Source organism: Pomacea canaliculata, linkage group LG7, assembly GCF_003073045.1.
Source record: "Pomacea canaliculata isolate SZHN2017 linkage group LG7, ASM307304v1, whole genome shotgun sequence".
NCBI classification, from domain to species: Eukaryota; Metazoa; Mollusca; class Gastropoda; order Architaenioglossa; family Ampullariidae; genus Pomacea; species Pomacea canaliculata.
Window position 1 is genome coordinate 8,947,268 of NC_037596.1, and position 22,521 is coordinate 8,969,788.

At 37.8% G+C, this 22,521-nt stretch overlaps 2 protein-coding genes across 6 annotated transcripts; both read left to right on the plus strand.

Moving 5' to 3' along the window:
- Window positions 1-1,723: 1,723 nt before the first annotated feature.
- LOC112568688 lies at window positions 1,724-10,837 on the plus strand. 4 transcript variants are annotated; one of them, XM_025246120.1, is made up of 9 exons: window positions 1,724-2,836; window positions 3,357-4,017; window positions 4,352-4,824; window positions 6,822-6,938; window positions 7,432-7,836; window positions 8,102-8,217; window positions 8,761-8,989; window positions 9,125-9,166; window positions 9,485-10,837. In XM_025246120.1, exons 4-9 carry the CDS (start codon window positions 6,884-6,886, stop codon window positions 9,574-9,576), a joined length of 939 nt encoding a protein of 312 aa, XP_025101905.1. In that variant the 5' UTR covers window positions 1,724-2,836; window positions 3,357-4,017; window positions 4,352-4,824; window positions 6,822-6,883; the 3' UTR covers window positions 9,577-10,837. The 4 variants fall into 4 exon arrangements, with proteins under 4 accessions (XP_025101905.1, XP_025101903.1, XP_025101906.1 ...); XM_025246118.1 differs by having other exon boundaries at window positions 2,724-3,580; window positions 3,738-4,017; XM_025246121.1 differs by lacking the exon at window positions 4,352-4,824 and having other exon boundaries at window positions 2,724-4,017.
- A 2,746-nt stretch (window positions 10,838-13,583) lies between these two features.
- LOC112569562 lies at window positions 13,584-21,943 on the plus strand. Of its 2 annotated transcripts, XM_025247372.1 has the most exons (10): window positions 13,584-14,142; window positions 16,159-16,280; window positions 16,755-17,117; window positions 17,845-17,895; window positions 18,071-18,121; window positions 18,391-18,717; window positions 19,071-19,186; window positions 19,391-19,640; window positions 19,802-19,834; window positions 20,167-21,943. In XM_025247372.1, the coding sequence occupies exons 2-10, from the start codon at window positions 16,238-16,240 to the stop codon at window positions 20,250-20,252; spliced, it is 1,320 nt and encodes a 439-aa protein (XP_025103157.1). In that variant the 5' UTR covers window positions 13,584-14,142; window positions 16,159-16,237; the 3' UTR covers window positions 20,253-21,943. The 2 variants fall into 2 exon arrangements, with proteins under 2 accessions (XP_025103157.1, XP_025103158.1); XM_025247373.1 differs by lacking the exon at window positions 19,802-19,834.
- The last annotated feature ends 578 nt before the right edge of the window (window positions 21,944-22,521 follow it).

Here is a 22,521-nt window from a genome sequence, read left to right on the forward strand (position 1 = left end):
ATATATACACTATATACATTGCTTGCATGTTCATAAATGTTTTTATATTTACACATTTTACATGTGCTTTTCTATGTATATAAATGTTTATTTTTGTTTATAAATATGTGTGCTAGATTATAGAATCATATGTGGATATATATATATACTGTTTGCATGTTCATAAATGTTAATATATTTGTGTTACATGTTTTGTGTAAGATAAGTAAATGTTTTGGCCTCGTAATTGACACAATTAAGTCGACCTTGATCTTGTTGAGCATTATAAAATTTATTGAACATTCCTTTGGTATGACTATTGTCTGAGACTTTTCTTCATGGACAATTTTTTTTCTTATTTCTCTTTGGTCTATGCAGATTTCATTATATATTATTGACGTGCTCCAGTTTTCTGTTCATTTACTTACCAGTGCATAGTTTGTTGATCGCTAAGCTATCTCGTGTTGTCATGTTGCTTTTCTCAACAGGACCATCTAGTTCGTTCTCATATTTTATAGGTAAACAGAAGAGGATCTTAATGGGCGAATGTTAAAAAGAAAATGCACCAATTTATTCTTTTATTTTGTTTGCTTTCCATAAACAATGAATATGCAAAGTTACTTTTCAGTATGCATGCTGGTTGACTACTAAGCATAATCAAGGTGATTAGTGCAGATATGTAAAGAACGACATGTGAGATCGTGCAAGTCAGGTGACATGGAATGAAGCTCTGTTCAAGGTACGAGGATATCTTAAACAATTATTGGCGGCTGACAAACCTTACAAAGCACAAGGTTTGTGTTTGCTTCAGTTTTCTATTTCTTTTTTTCTGTTTTCGCGCTATTTCCTGTGAATATTTTATTCTTTTTTACTTCTGCTATCTTTAGGTATCACTTGTTTTATTTATGTTTAAGCTGCTCTACGTACTTGGCAGTGAGAAACATTCTTGAAACTAGTGTTACAGATTGTTTTAAAATCTCTTTAAGTCGTAGGTCAGAGGGGCAGACAGCTAGGTTAGAAAAGGAGCAGAGACGAACCCTTAGCCTTATAACCCTCGAAATATTAGATTCTTTACAGATCAGTAAACCGCGCAGAAGACTTGGGTCATAGCGTGCATGTGGACATGATTGCTGTTATTTATAAAATATATGTATTTATAGTGATTGATAAATAATCTACTTTTAGAGTAAAAATGTTAAGTTGTATTGGGTAGGAAGTCATTGATAAAAATGTATCCACACATCAATCTATGTTTTTCATCTTGTCTTAGAGTCACAATTGGGAAAGTTTTGGTAAGGAGGACTTCCAGCAAACATACATGTAACTTGTGGAAACAAACAATAACTAAGGCTCTTCTGATGCTCTGCTGCGGCCGTGTGCTCCTCGAGGAGTAACAAGAACTAAACTAAACTTCTGATATTCAGTATACTCTGGCAATTATTGCTGACACGGATAATTGTGACCCTCCACGACGAAATGAGTCTCAAGTCGCGCGGATCAGTTTTGTGCAAGAGGCCCCGAAAGGTTATAGGGGTCAGTTTTGTGCAGTTTGACTTTTCTTTAAAAATGGATTCCTTGGTTATTAAACTATCAGGAAAATACACTGCTATGTTAAACTAAAAGTTAGAAATTGACTTTAAATACGTTTTAATCGAGGTACCCTACTGCGATCCGTACTGCTTTCAGACGAAATTCAAACGCTGTGTCGATATTGTTTCCCTGTCATAACCCCATCGTGTCATACCTTGACAGAAAGCCCACAGTCTGTATGTTCAACTTCATTAAAGAACGATTCAAATATTAACCGATTAAAAGATTGGTTTGCAAAAGTTTAGGAGTAAACAAACCTGGTCGGCCTACCGACACTGGTAAGGTTGAAATAAACCTGAAACGATTACAACATCTGCACCTCATAACAATTAGGATATTGCTCTCTTCTTGTTGTTGTTGTGTTTGAAAGGTAAAAGTACTTTCGCACGGTGAGAGAAGGGGGAAAGGCGAGGATCTGGGGAATACTCAAAGAAGGATTAAAAGCTGTTCCATTGTCAACGCCATTTCTCTGTCGACATGGAATACTTGAAACAAAAGAAAATAGTTCATGCAGATGAGACTACAGGACAACATATTTTAACTCTTAGAGAGAGCATATCATCAATTAGGGATAGGAAAAATATTAAGATAAATAATTGGTAAGTGTAAAGGCACCTTACTTTGCCATTTATTTGCAGTGGTTGCCGCCAACTTTCAGTATAGACCCAATGGTATATACCCTAATGTCTACGCTCATTAATCTTTAAATGTCGTATAAGTGAGCCCATTCTATGTCAGTGAAAGCTGTCAAACAATAGGCTTCCGAGAAATATAACAAGACAAACAGAACCTGGTTATCAAACAGTTTAGGGAATATATTAGAGGTCAAGTTCCATATTTTCAACAGCTGCACTATTCTTTTGCTTTCTTGACAACTTCATAGAGTGATGTCACGAAAAATAATTTTGTATTTATCGTAAAACTGAAATAAATCTGTTTACAACTCCAATTTTATGGCAATGTAACGGTTTCCTTTTCCTTGCACAGATACACCAATCTAAAAAAAAAAAACCTCTTTTCATAGCTTTCTCTAGGTTACAAGTCAGCAATAGTCGGTAGAATATTTCTTGGAGGCCAAACGAAAGCTGTCCACACACAGACACAGAGAAGGGTTACAGTTAATGACCTGTCATTTCTGAGAAGTTGTCTTGCAGGTGGGGGATCGATTCTGGCGAGCGTTGATGTTTTGTTTACCGCGTCGGTTGCTAGCCTCGGTTCACCAGAACTTTTCTTCCTGAGCTGTGCTAAGTCCTATTTATAGCTTCAGGTGAGAACTGACTATAAAAAGACTAGGTAAAACGAAAGAACGATATAGTTGTTCTTTTACTTGACCCCCTTCTCCTCGTGCTTACCTGTATCTTTGTGTCACAGCTCATTAGCCAGTCCTGTTAAAATTGCAGCACACATCATGTGTTTTACAAAAGATGTCTTGTACATGCTTAAAAATTTAAGTAACATTAAAAAATAGATCATCGCAGCAACAAAGTAAAATGTTACATAAAAACAGTGTCGTCATAGAAACACTGTCCTCCAGTCACGCTGTAGTGCTACAAGTTATCTAAGAAGTTAAATACACTCTACACTATATATAAAATATATATCTGTCTTTACTACTGACTGCTCATATAGACATACCCAAAGACATTCGAGAATTGATCTTCCCATGCGTAGACCTGCACTACACACACTGACCATATAGTACAAGATACACATTCAACATTCAGTTCTTACTCGTGTCACAACGAGGCTCATTAAGGCTACTGCTTTGTCACCAAACTGTTTTCCAGTTCTGGCCTGGACATGTCTGTACCTGAGTCCATGGCGCAGGCGAGCAAACAAACCATTGGTGGGAGTCTATGTAAATAGTCAACTTGTTGCTGTTTGTTGTGGGAGTTAGGCGTGTCAACATTGTCGGCTTGTAGACACCAACACCTTAATGTAAGGTATCGAGAGTGTTGGGAACATCTTTCAGTTCTCGAGGAGACACACTGGTAGCCACGTCAGACTACTGGTGGTAAGTGAGACTGGGTTCCAAGTCCTTTATCGTGACTTTCTTTTCTTTAATTGATGTAAACTGAGCTTCTGGATACACATTTTCTTCAAGAAAACAATATGTAAACTTTATCTTTGTAACTAAATTAATTCATAATACTTATCGCTACAAACAGTTTATTTGGGAGAATGACTGGAACGATGGACTGCTGGCACGACACCCGACCCTTACCTACTACAGTGGCATCTTCTTGTGTCAACAAGCCTCAACACTTCAACATGTCGAGGTGGTGTTCCGCCATTTGAACTGCATGTGCTATTCAGAGGACGTCAACGACAGCTACAACATGGGCGCTCTGTGTGAGCTGCGTGTCGACAACACGTCGCCGACCTGAACGCTTCGATGCGTGAATTGATCTCATAGAGCAGACCTGTGTGTGGGCCCAGCAACACTGGGTAAATAAGTAAATAAGTTGTAAACACGAACGCCTTAAGTGTGAGTTTCGTGTATGATTTACTTTGAACTTTCTTTGGCTTGTTTGCTCGCAAAACAAGGTGTTAACGTATTAACTAGTATGAACAAAATAACACCTCACATTTCAGCAATATAACAACCACTGACTGCATTGAATTACCTCTTGGAAAAATAATGAGCAAATTAAGGTACTGTTTCAGTATATGCACGTCAATACATTTAGAAACTTAAATTTCTACATAGTTCTGGCTGATTTACTTAACTTTTTCTTAAAAAGAATTATTTGTTCATGCATGCCGACATATTTTTTTTTAGAATGTCAGACACCGCCCACTTTCAGCAGTCTGTTGTGTTATGCAGTTGGGTGTTACACGTTCCGCTCTCACAAGCACGCACGCTCGCAACCACACACACACAACAGGAACTCAAACTCCGGATGATAACAACGAAACCAATCGCTCGTAAGTGTACACAAAGACGCACACACGTTGGGGGCAGTAGAAAATACACGTTTATGAACGACAGAAGAAAAAAAAATGGAGAAAAAAGAGGACAGAAAAGGAAACCCTCCCCACACCTAGACCTGTGCTGAGCCAGCATGCGACACACGACTGCATAATATTTAATTACAACTATTTTCGGTCAATGGAAATTTCCCGTTTATAAAGATTTCTCGTAAAACGATTGGTTAGTTTGGGTTGTGAGTAGACATATAGCGGACATTTGCAAGTAATCTGGAATCTTAACATCCTTGTAATCTGGCGTCAAACGTTTTGGTGAATACGTTGGTAAGTACTGAAGATTTTTCTTTTATTTTCTCAGGTTTTTGACCTTCCTGATGTTACACTTCACATTCCAGACCATTAAATATTTTTAGAATACGCCATGAACCTGGTTTTGTGAAATGCATTGTGGATGCATAGCTGCACTAGAATCGCTTTAGAATCCCTGTCAAGAACATGGTTAGTGTGTTTTGAATTCTGACTTTTAAAGTATCAGGTAGGTTTAGGGTTAGTCAAAATTATTTCTGTAGATTTTATGTTTAGAAGAAGTTCGAAACATACAACATCTATCATTTCTTACTGCTCATATTCGTTAAGGTACGAGTTGCAGCAACGCTGCAAAGCGAGCCTTCTAGCAACGGGAATATTGTTGACTGACCCTAAACCTACCTCCACTCTTATCTTAATCCTAAAGCTAAACCGTAAGGATGGTCATGCAGGAGGAAGGAAGTGTGTGTGTGTGTGTGTGTGTGACTTAATCCGGTGAAAAAATGTGTTTTTCAGACCAAAAGTGAATGCTCAGCATTTGAAAGACAGAGGGTTTATGGAGACTTGCTATGCTTAAGACTAGAAATGGTTTTAAAATTTAGAGTAAATCCATGTGATATGTGACGAGATAATGATGATGTCTGTAGAGATGAACAAAATATTCAGCATATATTTTTCAATTATAAATATGTTAATGATTTTGGAGAAACTTACAAAATTGTGTATTAGACAAATGTACTAATGCTCCAAGGTTAATATCAGTGAACATCATGATTTTACCGCTCGCAAAAACATACATATATCCTTGCAGATATAAAAAGTTATCCTCCAGCTAGAACTTTTTATTCAAAAGTTAAAACACAGATATACAATTGAAAACTTTAATGCATGTTTAGAAATAAACGAGAAATCTTTTGCTAAACTCTGGCTACCTTATAAACAACTTGTTTACGAGAAATAAATACTGATATATATATATATTTATAAATGACTTTATGATTACTTAAAAGTATATATGTCTTGATATTAGGTACATTATTGTTGTTGTGCTGTTAACCTTTGGCCCAAGGGATCCTAGGCGTCTGCAATGATGTCTGTGCTTGATTTGTGTGAGATGTTGTGCAAGATTTTACATTCTTGGCTTGTTTGGCACATGGATGTACTTGTTGATGATTGTTGCCTTGTGTACATATTTGTTTTATGCTGTAAATTTTTTTGTGTGTTATGTATCTGTGAGACAAAATAATTTTTTAAAAAACAATAGGCTTAAGAACTAAAACGTATTTTTTTAGTTCAATGGCTGATTTGGTTTATTTGATGCTTTTATCTCTTTGATTCTTTGATTCTCTTTGATTTACAGTTAGTCCTTTGTTGACGACCATCAACTCTTCATCTTTGTCTGTGGGGCAGGTTATTCTTTGGACTTAAAATCATGTATTTTAGGGAATAAGTCATGAATATTAAAAAACCCACAAACTTTCACGTTGAAGAGATATATCACAGGTGGAGGGGGGGGGTGCACATTTTTGTCTTTGATGGTCAGCATGAAATTTCAAAGCTATGTGGAAGGCCGGTAAACGTCGAAAACCCATGCGAGATGACTACACGACAAACCTTATGATAATCAAAGAGAAAATAAATGAGTAATTGTGTTTACTTACTGTATTTGTTGTGTACAATTATGCTGTTTGAATTCGCCTTTGAAGGCAGTCACTCCCGACGCTCTCTAACGCTCCATCAGACATGTCAGCCACGTTTCTTGTTATCTTTGTACTTTGTCAGTTATGCTATGTTACGGGCTGCCGATTTTTTACGGTGTTGTACTTGATAAATTAAATTTGTTAGTCATCTTCTGTTGTTTCCTTGTTTATGTGAACAGATTATAGCTAAGCGCGTGACTTTGATGTTGTTGTAGAGTGCTATCCCAATTAATAATAATAATCATTTTTAGCGAGTGTATGTACTAGACAGCGTGTATGCTGCTTGATTTATGCAACCTCAAAAATATGTTTCAGCGCAAGTCAACAATCTGAGTATATTCTGTCATAGCTGACTGTTGTTGTGGGGTCGACACAAGATGATGTGGTGTATTTTCAGAGTTTTCCTATCAATCGTCATCGTGGTGCTTCCTTGTAAGTAAGATTATTTAATTGTCGTTAAAATACATTAAGTAGAAAAAATTGCGACCTTTGGATTTCTCAGCAGAAAACAGAAAGTACTTAAGATTTCAGCCCACATAGACATCACATTCTGATGACAGAAACCAGAGTCGTTAAAAATTTTAAAGGTCTTCACTTAAAATGCTTTTATCGCGAATTCTGGTAATAAGACCTTAAGATTGTTCATAATGTCATTCATACTGTTATCGGGGAGAGGGACGCCAATAATGAAGTCTTTATTGCTCACCAGCCACAGGTACAAAGTAAATGATAAAGATTGGAAAAAACCCATTAAATATTCTACTTTGTGTTGCAAGGATCAAGCAGTGAGTAAACTTACTCATTTATTTAAATATCTACAGTACACATTTACTGTTAGATGTATGTGCATGATTTATTTTAGTCTAGTTTACTTAGGTGATGTTTAGTTTGTTTAAATAAATTGCATTGTGTTTATTGTTTTCAGGTAGCTTTGCTCAGTTACAGCTTACTCCAAACCCACTGCCACTCACTAATGGAGATAGCAGTGGCTCTGTTAACATTTCCTGTGGAATTCCCAGTGGTGTTACAGCCTCATCAGTAAATGCTATAATTATCTCACGCTACTTGAAATCAGCGCCCACAACAGAACAGATTCTGGCAAGAGCAGAAGACGGTGTCAATCTAGGACTAGCATCCCTTGTTGCTAACAGTGGTCTCACTCAGAACACAGCGACAGTGTCTGGCAGTACAAGTCAGAAGTCAATGACACTGACACTGACACAGGCAAAGTGTGAAGATGCCGGTACATATGTCTGCAAAATTAGTTATAATGCATCTACTGGTGGTAACAGTCTTACACAAAATATCAGGGAAGATCTTACTGTCACAGGTGAGTTTCTAAATGAAATGAAAGGCATAAAAGGAAGGGTGAATTGAATGTTACCCATCACCAATGAGAGCATTTGTAATGTTTGGTAGTGATTTGAGATATCAACTACCCAACATCTATTTCTGCTCGCAATGGGTGTCCTGTATACTTCTTTTGAACCTCTTATAAATCTTTTAAGGTGAAACTTGGCTTCACCAATGGCTTTAGTGATGATGATGATGATGATGATGATGATGATGATGGACACCATCTTCTCTTTTTTCAGTTTTGCTTGGCGACATTTCAATAAGTATTTCTCCTAACTATCCATCCTACAATGTTGGCAATACTGTGACAATATCATGCGACGCCAGTATTGGAAGTTCTAACTCTGGACAAGAGGTACGGTTTCTACAACAAATGCGATGATTTCGATCGATTTCTTCATCTCATTTGATGATAACACTTTTGTAATTTTCTTATAGTTAGCGTTACTTTATGAGTACAAAATACATCCGCAACTGACAGTTGTTTTAATTTACTTACCAGTAATTTGTATCACATACTAATCCATATAATATATATTTATATTATTTAAAATTATGGACTTTATATTCATTAATTAATTCACATTGAAAAAAATAAGACTTTGAGAACGAAATCTTCGATGGTATCTCCTGGTGTACCTCTATCTAAAATGAATTTTCGAAAGAATGGATTTGAATTGTCCAAGAGTTTTAAAAAATGCGAGAATATGCCGTTTATAATTTGGACTATCAATGAAGAAAAATCGGGGAAGCATTTCAAAAGGCTACTCGCACAAACCTGTGTACAAGAACAATGGATGTATATCGATCTAATTATTTTGTGCTAAATTTAAAAAGATTATGGTTTTGAATATGCTTGTGGCTTGTTATTAACATTACCTTTAACACGAATTGGCAGTGGATCTGGGAATACCATGATGGAACTGGATGGCATCCATATCCTGAAGAAAACAACATCATCAAAGCCGACCCTGTTTCAGGAGCAGGTTCTTGTCAGTACTACCGTCAGACCTGCCATCTAAATCGTGTCATTTCAATGGAAGACAATGGGAGATACTACAGATGTACGGTGAAGAGAGGTGGTGAAACGGCGAAGAGTGAGACCATCAGAATAGAAAAAGTAGAGGGTAGGTAATACTAATCTTTTTTAAGAAATATAATAGATGTAAGTACTATTTATTAACACATTTATTGTTATCAGTGTCATTGCATTTTTTGACTTTATCAGTCAATATATCTATTTTTTTAAATATTGCTTTTAGACCACACCACGTCAGGGACTGTCACCACTACAAAAACAAAGAGTAAGTCAGTTTTTTTTACATCACAGTTTGAGCGAACATCTTTGCTAATCACAATAAGACATGATTCAAACTTTACTAACTTCCTTTTATATAAACAGAATCTGATATAACCATAAGTGTTAAAAGTATCACAACTAATATCTCACATTACCAAACTGGACATAAAAACCGCCAGTTCGTCTTAACTTTTGTAAATAATTGATTTGTCTTAAGGTAAAAGACTGCCAAAGCCATTATGGAATCTTTCCTAGATATATAGGTGTGTGTAGTGTCTTATTATACTCATATTTGTGAGTATTTTTTCTGCATGTTTTTCAGATCAGGTCTCTTCTGCTTGTGGTCTTGCCAATGTGCTCATTTCTTTTATTACTTCTGTGTCTCTAGCCGTCATGATGCCCAGAGAAATTTAGGGAACAGTTGTAAAGAAATGTTAACTTTAAAAGCTTATGTATTTTTAATTTGTATGTAGAAGAGAATGTAATAACAGCTTCAACAATGTCTAAATACGACAGACAGTAGAGTTTTTTCTGAATTTGTATTGCCTGTCATTTTCAAAAAGCCAATCAGTAACAATGCCCTGCCAGCTATTGAAAAGCAAGGGAAGACTTCAACCCGACAGCTTATCTCCAGGTTAGGAGTAGATGAAGTGAAGAAGCCGACTGGAAAAAGGATTTGCTAATGCATTGCTTGCAGAAGCAGAAAAAAATACACACCACCTATAAAAAAATACAGCTGGCGAAATAGTATATCTCCTGAAAAAATTCTTTTCATTGTTGTTCATTGTTTTCGTCGACTGTGCTTATTGCGATTTCCAAAGTGACAGAAGCTTCTCAGTAGAAGTATGATATTTCGCCATGGAATCAAGCTTTGGTGCTGTTAACTTTGTTGGCTAAGCACCTACAGTATGAGCCAGTATCACTATGTGTTCCTGCCTAGTAAAACAGTAAACGTGTAATAGACAAAGAAAATCATTTATGATTCTTTATGATGGTTTGTGAAACATTTAATGAAGAACTAAATGGAATTTTTCATGAAAGTCTATATTCCATGAGCTGGAAGAGGATGTTTTGGTGGTGGAAAGTTACAGCGATATTTACAATTATTATTGTGTTCTGAAGGCTGCCAGATTCAACTATTAGAGGTATACGGTGTCACAAACAATGCACAGATGCACAGAAGATTAAACCGTTAAGAGAACGTAGATAAAAACAAAAGTAAACAGACAGCTATCACTCGCATGGTGTGTTAATTAGAACTCGTCAAAAAAAATCTATTATCATTACTTGGGTGCCCTTGGCAGCCTTTCAGCCCTGATAGTATTTTGAGTGTAAATATGTTGAGATTAAGAACCTTTATTTCAATAATTCACATACAATCCTTACTCAGTTCTTTAGGCAGAAATCCAGCAGAATTACATGTGTTCATAAATAATAAAAAATGCACTTTACAGGTGAATACTGCCATTTGCAATACGTTTTTATATGTACACACAAATTACGTCCCTTGTTTTAAGCCCTGAGTAGTCAGTTTTCTATGTTATTGTAGATGCCGACGGCGATATTATTGTTATGCTTACTATAACAGCTTATTTTATTGCACATGTTTTGCATGTTATAATACTGTATACATTATTGTTCTGTATTCTGAGAGTAAATTGCTAATAAACTTGAACACCTTACTTTTGTTTACTTATAAGTATACTGATTTCAAAACATTTTATACCTCTTCGTTTCTTAGTTTGAGTTAGTCCTGTAGCTCTATCGATGCTCAAATACATTAGATTGTATTCTTGTAGATTAAACTATAGCTTTTTGATCATGTATGACAATATTTAGTGACAGTGTAACTACATTGCTTGTCTTTCTATTTACATGTACCTACATCAGACTATCATCCTAAGGCCAGTTAGTTAAGGTAGTTGTATTGTATGCAATGTGTTTGTTACAGACACTCGCGTACACGTAGACGCCTGGACATTTGCATGTTCTTTTCTTCACAAAACATTTCTCTTTTGTAGGCCTGTATACTTTTAATGGTATTAGCTAAGCTGTAGCTTCAGTGACATCATATATCTATAATTAACTGTAGCTTTAGAAGATTAGTTGGGGCGGAACCTGCTTGTCCCTCTCGTCATAGAGTGTTGACTGGAGAGCAAAAGCTCAAAGAGCTGACAGGTTTGGAACACGGCGGAAGGTTATCTTTAAGTTCCTTTGTCACTAAAATACAAAGCTGGCATGACACATCCTATTATTTCAAAAACCAAAAGCATTTTTGTCTTAAATATATGGGAAAAGTTGAACCATAGAAAGTTCTAAAAGTATTCTTCATTTTCCATTTCACTTTGCTATTTTTTCACTTCAGAATGCAGCTTAATATATATATACAGCTTTATTTGTTTATAAAGAACGTGAAATGCAAAACAAATCACATACCTTTAAATAATTTAATTTAATTCAGGAAGAATATATAGAATACCAAAGGTCTTTTCCCACATTAGTCTAGCCCAGGGATGCCCAACCTACGGCCCGCGGGCCATATCTGGCCCGCGACGCGATGCCATCCGGCCCGCGAAACTTCTGCCCACAGTGCAGGAAATCGGCATGTTCGTAATAAAAAAAAAAAAAAACAGAAAAAAACGAAAAAAGGGAAGAAGAAGTATTTATCCCTACGTAGGGGCGTTTCCCAATCTTTTTTTCGATGGACGAACATTTCGATTCAGTGCTCCGACTTGGTGTCTCTACGATGCAGCCGGACATTCAGAAGTTGGTTTCGGGAAAACAACTTCAAATATCCCACTAATTACTACATAATTAATGGTAAGTACAACTTGTTTCTAATTAAAAATGGTATCTGCTCTATTTTTTTTTTCTTTTTTGTATTTTTGCGGTGAAGTGGCCCGCGACACGGCTGTCCGAAATGAATATGGCCCGCAGGCCGAAAAAGGTTGGGCATCACTAGTCTAGCCTGTTTTAGTTGGACATAAAAGTGTTTTAGGCATTTCTACTCCGTGTTAAGGCAAAAGCGGATAGATGACAAGAGCAGCTGGAAAGATAGTCATCGTTCACTTTAATTAATTTTTGATCAAAATATTATTAATATTGAAATATATGTTTCTTAGGCCAGTTATTAATATTTGCATATATATTTGAGCACTGACGTGTATGTAATCCGCACATCATAAGTCTCGACTCATTTTTTCTAATAAAAGATCAACCTAAAAAATCGCAACGTACCTCGTTTTTGATTCTCTGTATCTTAAATAATATATTAAGGCGAACACAAACCAAACATAGCCAGCAGTCTTTATAGAGACGAAGGAAATATCTCATTTTTATTTGGTAAGGATCGGACAAACAGTGCATGTTTACATAAATTTGAAACCACACACCCAGACATCCACCCCAGTTCCACCCTCACAAAAGACTTCAGCTACCCGTGCTACTGGATAATCTGTGTTTCAAGTTACATTATCTTTCACTCCCAGCACCCCGTGGACAGTAATGTCGAGTTCGGGTTCATTCCCAGGTGAAACCATACGAGCAACTTCACCGAATACATATTGAATGCATTCATACACCTTGAGAGGATCTCGACTGGGATGAAAGGTCCGTGTTTCTCCCCAATGGATGACTGAAGTATTTCCTTCTGTGAAGCCTGACAAAAAATACCTGACTTTTATATTAGCAGTGCGTTTACGCATCACAGGGTTAGATAATTAAATGTTTCACCTGTTCGCTATGTAAAAGCGAAATCGCAGTGTGCATGCTCACTGAAACTTCATTCTATTGTGGCACGTGTCTTGTTATGTTAATGGTTAATAAAAACAGATTTTAAAACCATGTCTTTATTCTTGTTTCGACCGCACCTATGTGAACGAAGTGCGAATGCTCGGTGAACAGTTTTTGTATGTGATGTCTAGCAGGTAGTCTGCACATTTATTGCCGGCACTTTTATTGCCTTCTGCTTAGAAAGTATCGCATTGCAAACAAAGAAAGCCCATAGTGGTCCGCACCTCCTAAGAATACACTTAACGGCTCCTTAATACCAGCAGTAGCTACCTTAAAGAAAGGCCACATTGTTAAAAAAATAGTTTCTAGGGAGGTGGGAAGGTGTGAAGGATTGTGAAGAATGGAAGGGAATGTGAACGAAGCTCTGTGATTTGATATTTATTATTTAGAATGAGTAGAGAATGGCATTAAAGTAAATCCTAGGAGATCATCAACGTTACAGAGAAATATTTTGATGATAGATAACGTTTATTGTCCATGTTAGGTGAGTAAACTTGATATGCTACCCGCATCCCCACAAGATACACTTTCAAGATAGTCACACACACACAGACACAACTGGATGAGAGAAGTCCCCTCGGAGAGTGTGTCTGTGTGTGTCTGTGTGTGTGTGTGTGTGTGTGTGTGACATCATGTATCTATAATTAACTGTAGCTTTAGAAGAGTAGGTGTGGAGGAACCTGTTTGTCCCTCTCGCCATACAGTGTTGACTGGAGAGCAAAAGTTCAAAGACCTGTCGGGTTCTGAACACGGCGGGAGGTTATGTTTAAGTGTTTGGTTCTCACAGAGGGCTGAACATGAGAGAGGTCCTAGATGCTGACTTTCAAGTGCGTGCTTCTTCTGCGGCACTCTTATACAAACAATAATATTGAAAAACAAAGGATGCTTTCAATCAGTGTGTGAAACATAAACTTTAAAGAATTCCGTTCTTTTGCAACAGTGTCGGACAACTCAGAAGCTGCAAAGTGTTTCTTACAGATGATGTGCTCTAATCTCAACTAAGATCATTCAAGTTAGTCTGTCCAAGAAGATAAAGCTAAGTGACAGGATCAACGGACTCACTATTGGCGACAAGACAAGTTTTTTCTCAGGCATAGCATCCATCACTAGGTCCTTTCTCTTGACACACTGAGTTTTAGAATATCACCAGCACACCAGCCAGTTACTCTCTGAACTTCACCCGACGAGGTAAAGTAAACAATTATTTTGCTTCACAATATTATTTAAAACATATAATTGTTTTGAGCATATCTAAATTAATTATGGTTAGTCTCTCAATGTTAATCATCAGTTCACATATACACACTTCCAGTGGAAGTGATTTTTAAAAACATAGTCGGTCAAGTCAAATAATTTTTGTTATATTGACAGTCAACGTAAACAGTAGTATAACCAGGCTAAACACTCACATTGTTGCAGTTTAATCGGAAAATAGCATAGACTTATTTCAGGCAGTCTCTCAAAACAATTTATTAAAAAAAAGACGAGACCAGAGGAGAGAAAGTCACCAATACAACAGGGAAAAGAACACGAAATGCAAATAAAAGGGACACAAAAAACAACAAAACAAATAAAAGCAATAAGCTGAAAAAACTGTTTGTTTAAATCGAAAATAATCTTAGTTACATCTTTGTTAACAAATCACGAAATAAACAATGGCCCGGGTGTGTGGTCGCTCACTATCCTCTACAAACCGAAATGAGGAGAGGTCATGGCTGGAGACCACAGGTAGCAGCCAGTAGGTGGCTGACTGTATGTACCCGGTCAAGTCGCACTTTCTGCTTCGGGTGATATTTTCTACCAGAAAAATATAGACTGTAGGGGTAGAACAGCGACTTGCTTCTTCTAACTTATTAATTGTCAAATGTAGCAATGCACTTTTTCAAAGATGTTAAATGTCAGGTCTTGTTTGAAACTTATGGCACAGTTATCAGGGTTAGAGTGAGTGTGAGAGTTAGTAGGTAGATTACTGTTACAGAGGGAGGTGCTGTGGCTCTTTTATTACAGTCTAAGCCCTGCAAGCCACCCGTCGCCTGTGGTGTTGAGGGTGAGAGAATAACAAAAAGTTAATTGTGGAACTTGAATAGTCAGAAGTAAACCGTTTAATACCGTGCCACCGTGTCACCTCACGCGTCTGTGTGAAAGTAGAATTCTTTTGAAGCACACAAACTGTCCTAAATTCAGGCTTTACAAAGTCGTTTTTCCATCTGTTAATTTGTGACACGTATCTTTACCTAATACAAGTGCTTTAAAGGTATATTTTGACTCATTCTTTTCGAATAATTGAGTAAAGCTCAGTATCCTAACCTACTATTTCCGGTACACGGACTTTTCGCCGACGGACGTTTCGCCGCCGGACGTTTCGGAGCCGGACGTTTTGTCGACCGGACGTTTCGCCGCTGGACGTTTCGGAGTCGGACGTTTTGCCCACCGGCTTTTCGCCGCCGGACGTTTCGACGCGGGGCACTTCATTTCGGCATTTCACGCGAGACCTTTAGCCGAAGTCAAGTGTGGGACGCCCCTTAGCTCACACATTTCTCTCGCCATTGTATCAATGTATCAGTGAACTCTCTCTCACTATCCCTCCTCATGTGAACCGTTAGCTCACACATTTCTCTCGCCATTGTATCAATGTTTTTTCTCAAAGCTGTTGCGCATAATCTGTGACAATCAAAGTGAACTGTCTGTGAAGTCTGTGTGTAAAATTTGTTTGAAATAAAGAATTATTGTGTAATCTAGTAGTTACTTTCATTCTTTGAGAAGTAAGTAAGCTCTCTCTCTCTCTGACATAATGCGGCGAAACGTCCGGCGGCGAAAAGCCAGTCGGCAAAACGTCCGACTCCGAAACGTCCAGCGGCGAAACGTCCAGTCGACAAAACGTCCGGCTCCGAAACGTCCGGCGGAGAAACGTCCGTCGGCAAAACGTCCGCACACGCTATTTCCCTGGATCAAGGGAAATGCCCCCTTCTGTTCTTGTTACCTGCGAACAAATACCTTTCTTTGTTGCCCTCGGTTTTAACGCGAAGAGACTTGTTTACCCTTTACTGAAAGAATTTATTGTCTTCACTTTGAGGTGCTGCTATTTTGAAATGAAGTTCAGTTAGTTCAGTCAGTTTTAGCTATTCATGACCTTCCTGTATATTTACATTAATGTTTGTAGTGAGCATTTTTTCCATCCGCTTTCATTTGTCTGTCCCACGGCAGGTGTAAGCACATAACATCAAGCAGTCTCAACACCACCACTGTGAAAGCTCTCGTTGCTGCTCTCGTTTTGCTAAGAACCATGGGATTTTCTTTTATTCTAATTGTGTCGGTTATTTTTCACAGTAAGTAAAGTGTTATTATTTCGTGCATATCTCACAGTGAGTAAACTGTTAGATGTAAGTCTTCAGTGGGAATTGTTGTCTGCAGCAGAAGTTGAGTTTGACAAACTTCTTTATACAAGTCTTACTTGGATTATGTCTGGACCTTACTACGACTGTGTGGTTGTTGCTCGTTAATTACTACCTCATTACACTGAAAGAAATTTCAGGTGCACGAAGACATTCTGTTCCATGTCTTTGTCACCTAATGTTTGATCATTTCTATAGGCTAATATGTGAATTATTATAATGTCACGTGACATTACTTACAACAAATTTTGTTTCCGTTTGTTAATATGTTGTTCTAGCAAAATGTTCAATGGATAGTTTGATTCTGGAGATAAGCAAGACAAATGTGTCATTAACCTGTAATGATGTGCACTGTTTTCAGTAACTAACACTTAGCACCGTGTAATAATGTTGCAACTCTTCATTCAGGTGGACTTGCTCAACTGCAACTTGTCCCCAGTGATCTACTTTTAAATGACCAGCGACCTACTCTACCTGTTCAAATTTCCTGTGGAGTGCCGAAGGGTATAGATACTGCGACGCAAGTTAATATTCGAATAGCTCGATACTTGTTCTCTCAGCCAACTGTCGAGAAGTTTCTGGCGTCCATACAGTTGGGTCTGACTGGTGACCAGACACATCACACACCAGCGATGTCAGGGATGCTGCAGGTGTTTCTGCCTCAAGCTTCTTGTCACGATGCTGGTCTCTACCATTGTGTCATTGTGGCCTACAACAACATCACAGCTCCAGTAACCACACAGTTTGACCAGAATTTGACAGTCCAAGCCGGTATTTTTTTTATTTTCCTTTATTTACATGCCGTGTTTACAGCTTTTTTAGCTCTATGTACATTTCTGGATTTTTAAAAATCTTTTTGAAGATTGGTAGAATTACTCTGAAGTATGAACATTTGAATCAAAGAAAAGAAATATTTCACAATTGATTATCAAAAAGTAAAGATTGTTGTATCCTCTACAATGACACTGTTTTAGTGATTCAATAAAGATGAAATAACAATTGAGGTAACAAATATATTGTAAATATATTAGGGTTTTCAGTGTGAGGCTACGGTTTGCACAGAGGGACAAAGACGTGAGTGTAAAAAAAAAGAGGAAATAGCAGTGAAAGGTTCTACTCATGGCAACATTAGAATAGGATGACGACTAAGGATGTTTTGTTTGTCGCGTCCACTAGTATCTCATTGGTGACCAATGCTCTTTGACCCCAAACCCAACTACTAGTAGCAAAGAGGTGTAACCATGTTGTAATTCAAGCTACTTATTGTATGTTCTCTTTGCTTCTCTCGGAGTCACGTGAAAACGGCGATCTGTCTACAGAAGGGTTAAAAGGTTGACACTTCTAAGATTTCGATTATATAGACTGCTCTCTGATAGATGTTCGATAGTGAAAAATGGACTTCTGTAAACAACTCTTTCTTGAGAATGAAATGCTCAAAAATTAGACGAATGAGAATCCATTTCCCTGATGCATAATATTGTGTTACACTGTTGTCTAGGGTATTTGTCACCAGATGGCGGTTCCACGGTTGACTGTGACTTCGTTATAAGTAAGTTTATTTTGTTTAACTAGTCGGTCAGTCAGTAGATCAATCAACCATTATCCCTCTTAGCTAAGGTGAGTGTATCTGTGTGGGAGAGAGAAAGTTAGAGAGGGAGGACTTCCTTGTGCCATTGCTCACACTAGAGGCGATGTTTTAACACTTTTGAAATTGTTTTTCCTAGATTCTGACTCATCATGGTATGATTTCACTCAACCCATTAAGACCATCACAAGTAAGGGCTGTTAAAATGTCTTATTGCCAAGTATACGGAAAATAATAAATGACTATTTCTTTTTTATTGAGAATTCACAAGTATTTTTGTCTATTATTTCCTGTGATTGTTTTGTGGATGTGCATTAAGAAGTATACCTTGCATTGTGGGTTGGCAATTATTCCATACCCTGGTATAGAGTGTAGGAATAAGGATATCCTGGTAGCATAAATTGAAATATGTTACTCAGATTACATCTCAACAAATAAAGTATTTTCACTTCTATACAGATGGAAGTCTTCAGATGCAGATTGTTCCAGACAATGTGTTTTGGGCCGAAGGCCTTGCACCCGTGTCTGCTGAAGTATCGTGTGAACTCACGGGTGGTGTACCCGCCTCCTTACAAAGCTCTGTGGCAATCAGACGCTTACCGTCGCCACCTACACTAGGGTGGGACCTGTCGTCTGCTCACATTGTGAGGGCTAACGACTTCCCTGATGATGCTAGAATAACAGGTCGTATTGTTGTGACTCTACTACAAGCTGACTGCACAGATGCTGGGTCATACCGGTGTGTCACCGAGGGCATGGAAACAGATTATAACTTGACAGTCACAAGTATGTTTTATTCAATCCTTTACTCTTTGTTTCATTTATTTGGTCTGTCTTATCTTTAATTCATTCGTTCATCCTTGTTTTTATAAAAAAATTCATTTTGTCGTGTCTTCTTTATCTCGATATTCTTTTTTTTATATAAATAATATTCCGAGATCATATACAGCAGTATAATGGTTTTATAGTATCAGCGTCAAGATCAAAATTAGCATCCACACAACATCGTCGATAACATCAGTATGGATATAAATTTAAAATAAATAAAATAAGCATTATTAGTATATATCTATATAGATTTTACATTTGACGCTCTCTCATTCAGTATAAAACTTTCTAATGATTTTGATATCTGACAGGTTTCCCAGGAAATGTAACAGCTACTTCTGACCCAAGATCAGAAAGCTACCTCGTCGACTCTACTGTGATACTTTCTTGTGATGGTGGAGTCGGCTCATACGAGGCAGGAGAAAATGTAATATAATAAATGAGGTGTTAAATAGTCCTCTTTTTACAGTATTTAAAAATACAAACACGTCCAAGCTCTTTTCCCCATTCCTCTTTCTTTCTCCCTTCCATCTGATCACAGAAGCGTTGTACTCACGCAGTCACACGCACAATACGAAATCGTGGTCTAGTGAATGAAAGCTTACTTTTTTGTTTTCTGATTTTTTTAAAGAAAACCTGGCAGTGGTTTTGGGAATATCGAGATTACCTGAGTAACACCTGGATAGAGTACAAAAATGACAGCGACATCACTGACGTGTGGCCTCCGTATAGTGTGTCGGGTACCTGCTACACCCGGCAGGTCAGCAGACTGACACGCGTCCTGACCGTTGAAGACTCACAAAGATCATACAGGTGCATAGTGCGAAGGAAATCACACGCAGCTGAAGCTACCCTCACCGTTGGAATAGTTCATTTACCGGGTAAAAACATGTTTTATACAGTCTTTAAGTCATGAGATACAAACTTATGAAGACAGACAAGGAAATAGAAGAAATTTAATTGGAAATAGAAGAAACTGTAACATATTTTCCTTATATTTGTGTATGAATTTTGCTTTAATTTGTTTATTTAACTTTTACAGGTGAGAATGCGACAAGCTTTAAAACCACTTCTGGTAATTATATATAATGTACTTGAATTGAACTATTTATGGCGCATGTTTTTCTATGTTTGTTTATGTTCCTATTTTTGTAGGATTGTGAACGTGTTAATTGTGGTGTATTTGTTATTATACGTACGTGAAATTATATATACATATATATTTTCTATGCTATTTAGAGCTATGACAACACTAGAAAGCAGATTTGCAAATTTTTGTAGGTAAATATGGGTAAGTCATACCACGTACATTGTCGATCATCTGTAGATGTAATAATAAACTTAGATATATTTTTAGTTTAAAAAGTTAAAAGAATGAGACAAAACTATTACATGTTTATTTTTCAGAAGGAAATGCAGCCCATCATGCAACAGCTGAATGGATCGTTCTATATTTTATTACCACCATATTGTTAGCATTGTACAAACCCTGATGTGAACTAATTGTACTTTATATGAGTGACGATTATCATGTGTAGCCTGAAATCAAGGAAAATGGAATCAACAAACTAATAAAGAAGAGTTGTAGCATACTTGTCTGTTTTCGTTTGTCAAAGGGCAGGCTGCCTGTGACATTATAGTACCAGTTCCTGGGTGTATCTTAGACATGGACTTCGTTTAATGCTGATAAAGATAAAGACATTTCTGTGATAAAATTCTGTAACTGCAACAGCCTTCATGTGCTGCAAGTTACAGTATCTTAACATGCAGTCTCTATCTTGTCTTCTTGTCCATCAATTATTGCCTTAACATATATATTATTATTATTATTATTTCTATTACCAACGTGCTTTTTAACATCACATGAAGGGGAGAGAATGCTGAAAAAGTGTGGTAAATGTCCGCCAGACTTACGTTCCTTGACTTGAACAGTAAATAACAGTAGGAACAGCAGACTGTCCTTGAGGATTATGTATTTATTTTATTTACTGTTTCGATTTATGGAGGCTTTTTACGTCCAAGGTAAATCCTCGAACTGGCGACCGCACGAACCACGAACTGCACAGCCTTGAGACAGTTGTTAAAAATAGCAAAATCGTGTTTATGTGTTTATTAAAAATCTGTTTTGTAAGTCAGTCACTAACCTAAGGTCAGCGTACTATATTTCATGTGAAGATGTACCTGACTACCATACCTCTTATACATGTTCATTCCTGATGATAGTGAAAGGTGATTATCACATGTAAGCCATTATTTTTGTATTTACAGTGTTATCTCGCGCTCTGCTGCCTGTCTTTAGGTGTAAACGCACGGAAGGTAAAAGCGTGTAATCAGGAGACCTCTGACCTTTTGTAACGCTATCCGTCTCGCGACCCCCGAGGTCATGATCCCTCGCGATACTCTCGGCACCTGTCGTCACAGATAGTCTGCTCGGAGGATCTACGAGGATCTCTTGATTCTGGAACTGGGCAACACCTTCCCTCCCAATGTTGTACAGCTTTTACCCTTTTGTAACAATCGTCGTCTACCGCACGTTCCGAATGGTGCCAGACCCTGGTCCTGCCAGCCAATGGGCTGCTTGGGCTTGGGACCGACGTAGGGTCTTCTTTGTGTGGCGGCTGTACACGCGTATGGGGACAGTGCGGTTGGTACTACGCAGCACCACTGAGGAATGCCACAGCGTGCGAAGGAAACTAAAGAACTGAGTACAAATAAACTTACTCTCTTGCTCTAACGTGAGCTTAGCTTGAAGGTGTCAGTGAGCAACTCGATCCCTAGTCGCTCCTTCAGAGCTACACCACAGTGTGCAGGGGTTGTGATTAGTCATGCTAAATCACCTTTTCCATTTAGGTTGTTAAATATATCTTAGCTGGGCGTGAGGCAGTTCTTTATTTTTTTCTTTTGTTGATATGTATATGCATATAATATATTTATAATTTTAATGCGTGAACGAATTTTCTGTTTGCACTGTTCCTTGCGTCTATGTTGTGGTCTATACTCATCACTGGTTTCATAAGAAAGTTGTGCCCTGGCTCTGGCTGAGCGAGTAAAAGTGTGATCGGGGTGGCTGAGTGGGTGCGATCGTTCACCCGGGGACGCTGGGGGTGACCGCGATAGTTATGTGTGAAGGCAAGTTGAGTAGAAGGCAATGTTTGTAAACGTGTATTGCAAGTGCTGGCGAGTTCTTTGTTATAATAATTTCTAGGAAAATGCTGACTTCACTAGCTGTTATCCGCCCTAAAATATCACCATAAGAGACAAGGAAGTAACGAAATAATGAAAGAAAGAGAGTTCCAAGAACGACGATAGAGTTACCCCTTCCCCTCCCACCATCATCACAAAATCCGTTTGCGGCCTCGGCAATGTGAGATGAAATGTCAGGTGGGTGAGGTATCCAGTCACACGGACGCTCAAACAGGATGCGCACAAGTGACTTTCTTCAGCGACTTCTTCATTACATTTAAAGTCTTTGGCCCTCGTCTCTACTCTTTCAAACTCTGACATGTCACAGTGTGTTGTGTCTCTCGTCACTGGCCTCAGCGTTAAACTACGTCTCTACGTGCCTTAGGTTACGTTTCTACCTTGTAAATTGTGGGAGTGTGATGGTATTGAATAGTTTGTTTTTAATTATATGTGCTGTAAAGTTTATACTGTATGAGTGTTTGTGCAGTGCCAACAGATAATATGTGATATGCCACTTTTGTGAATAAATTTGTGTTTTCTTTCCTTTTCTTCTAATAATGTCATCCCTGCTGAACATCG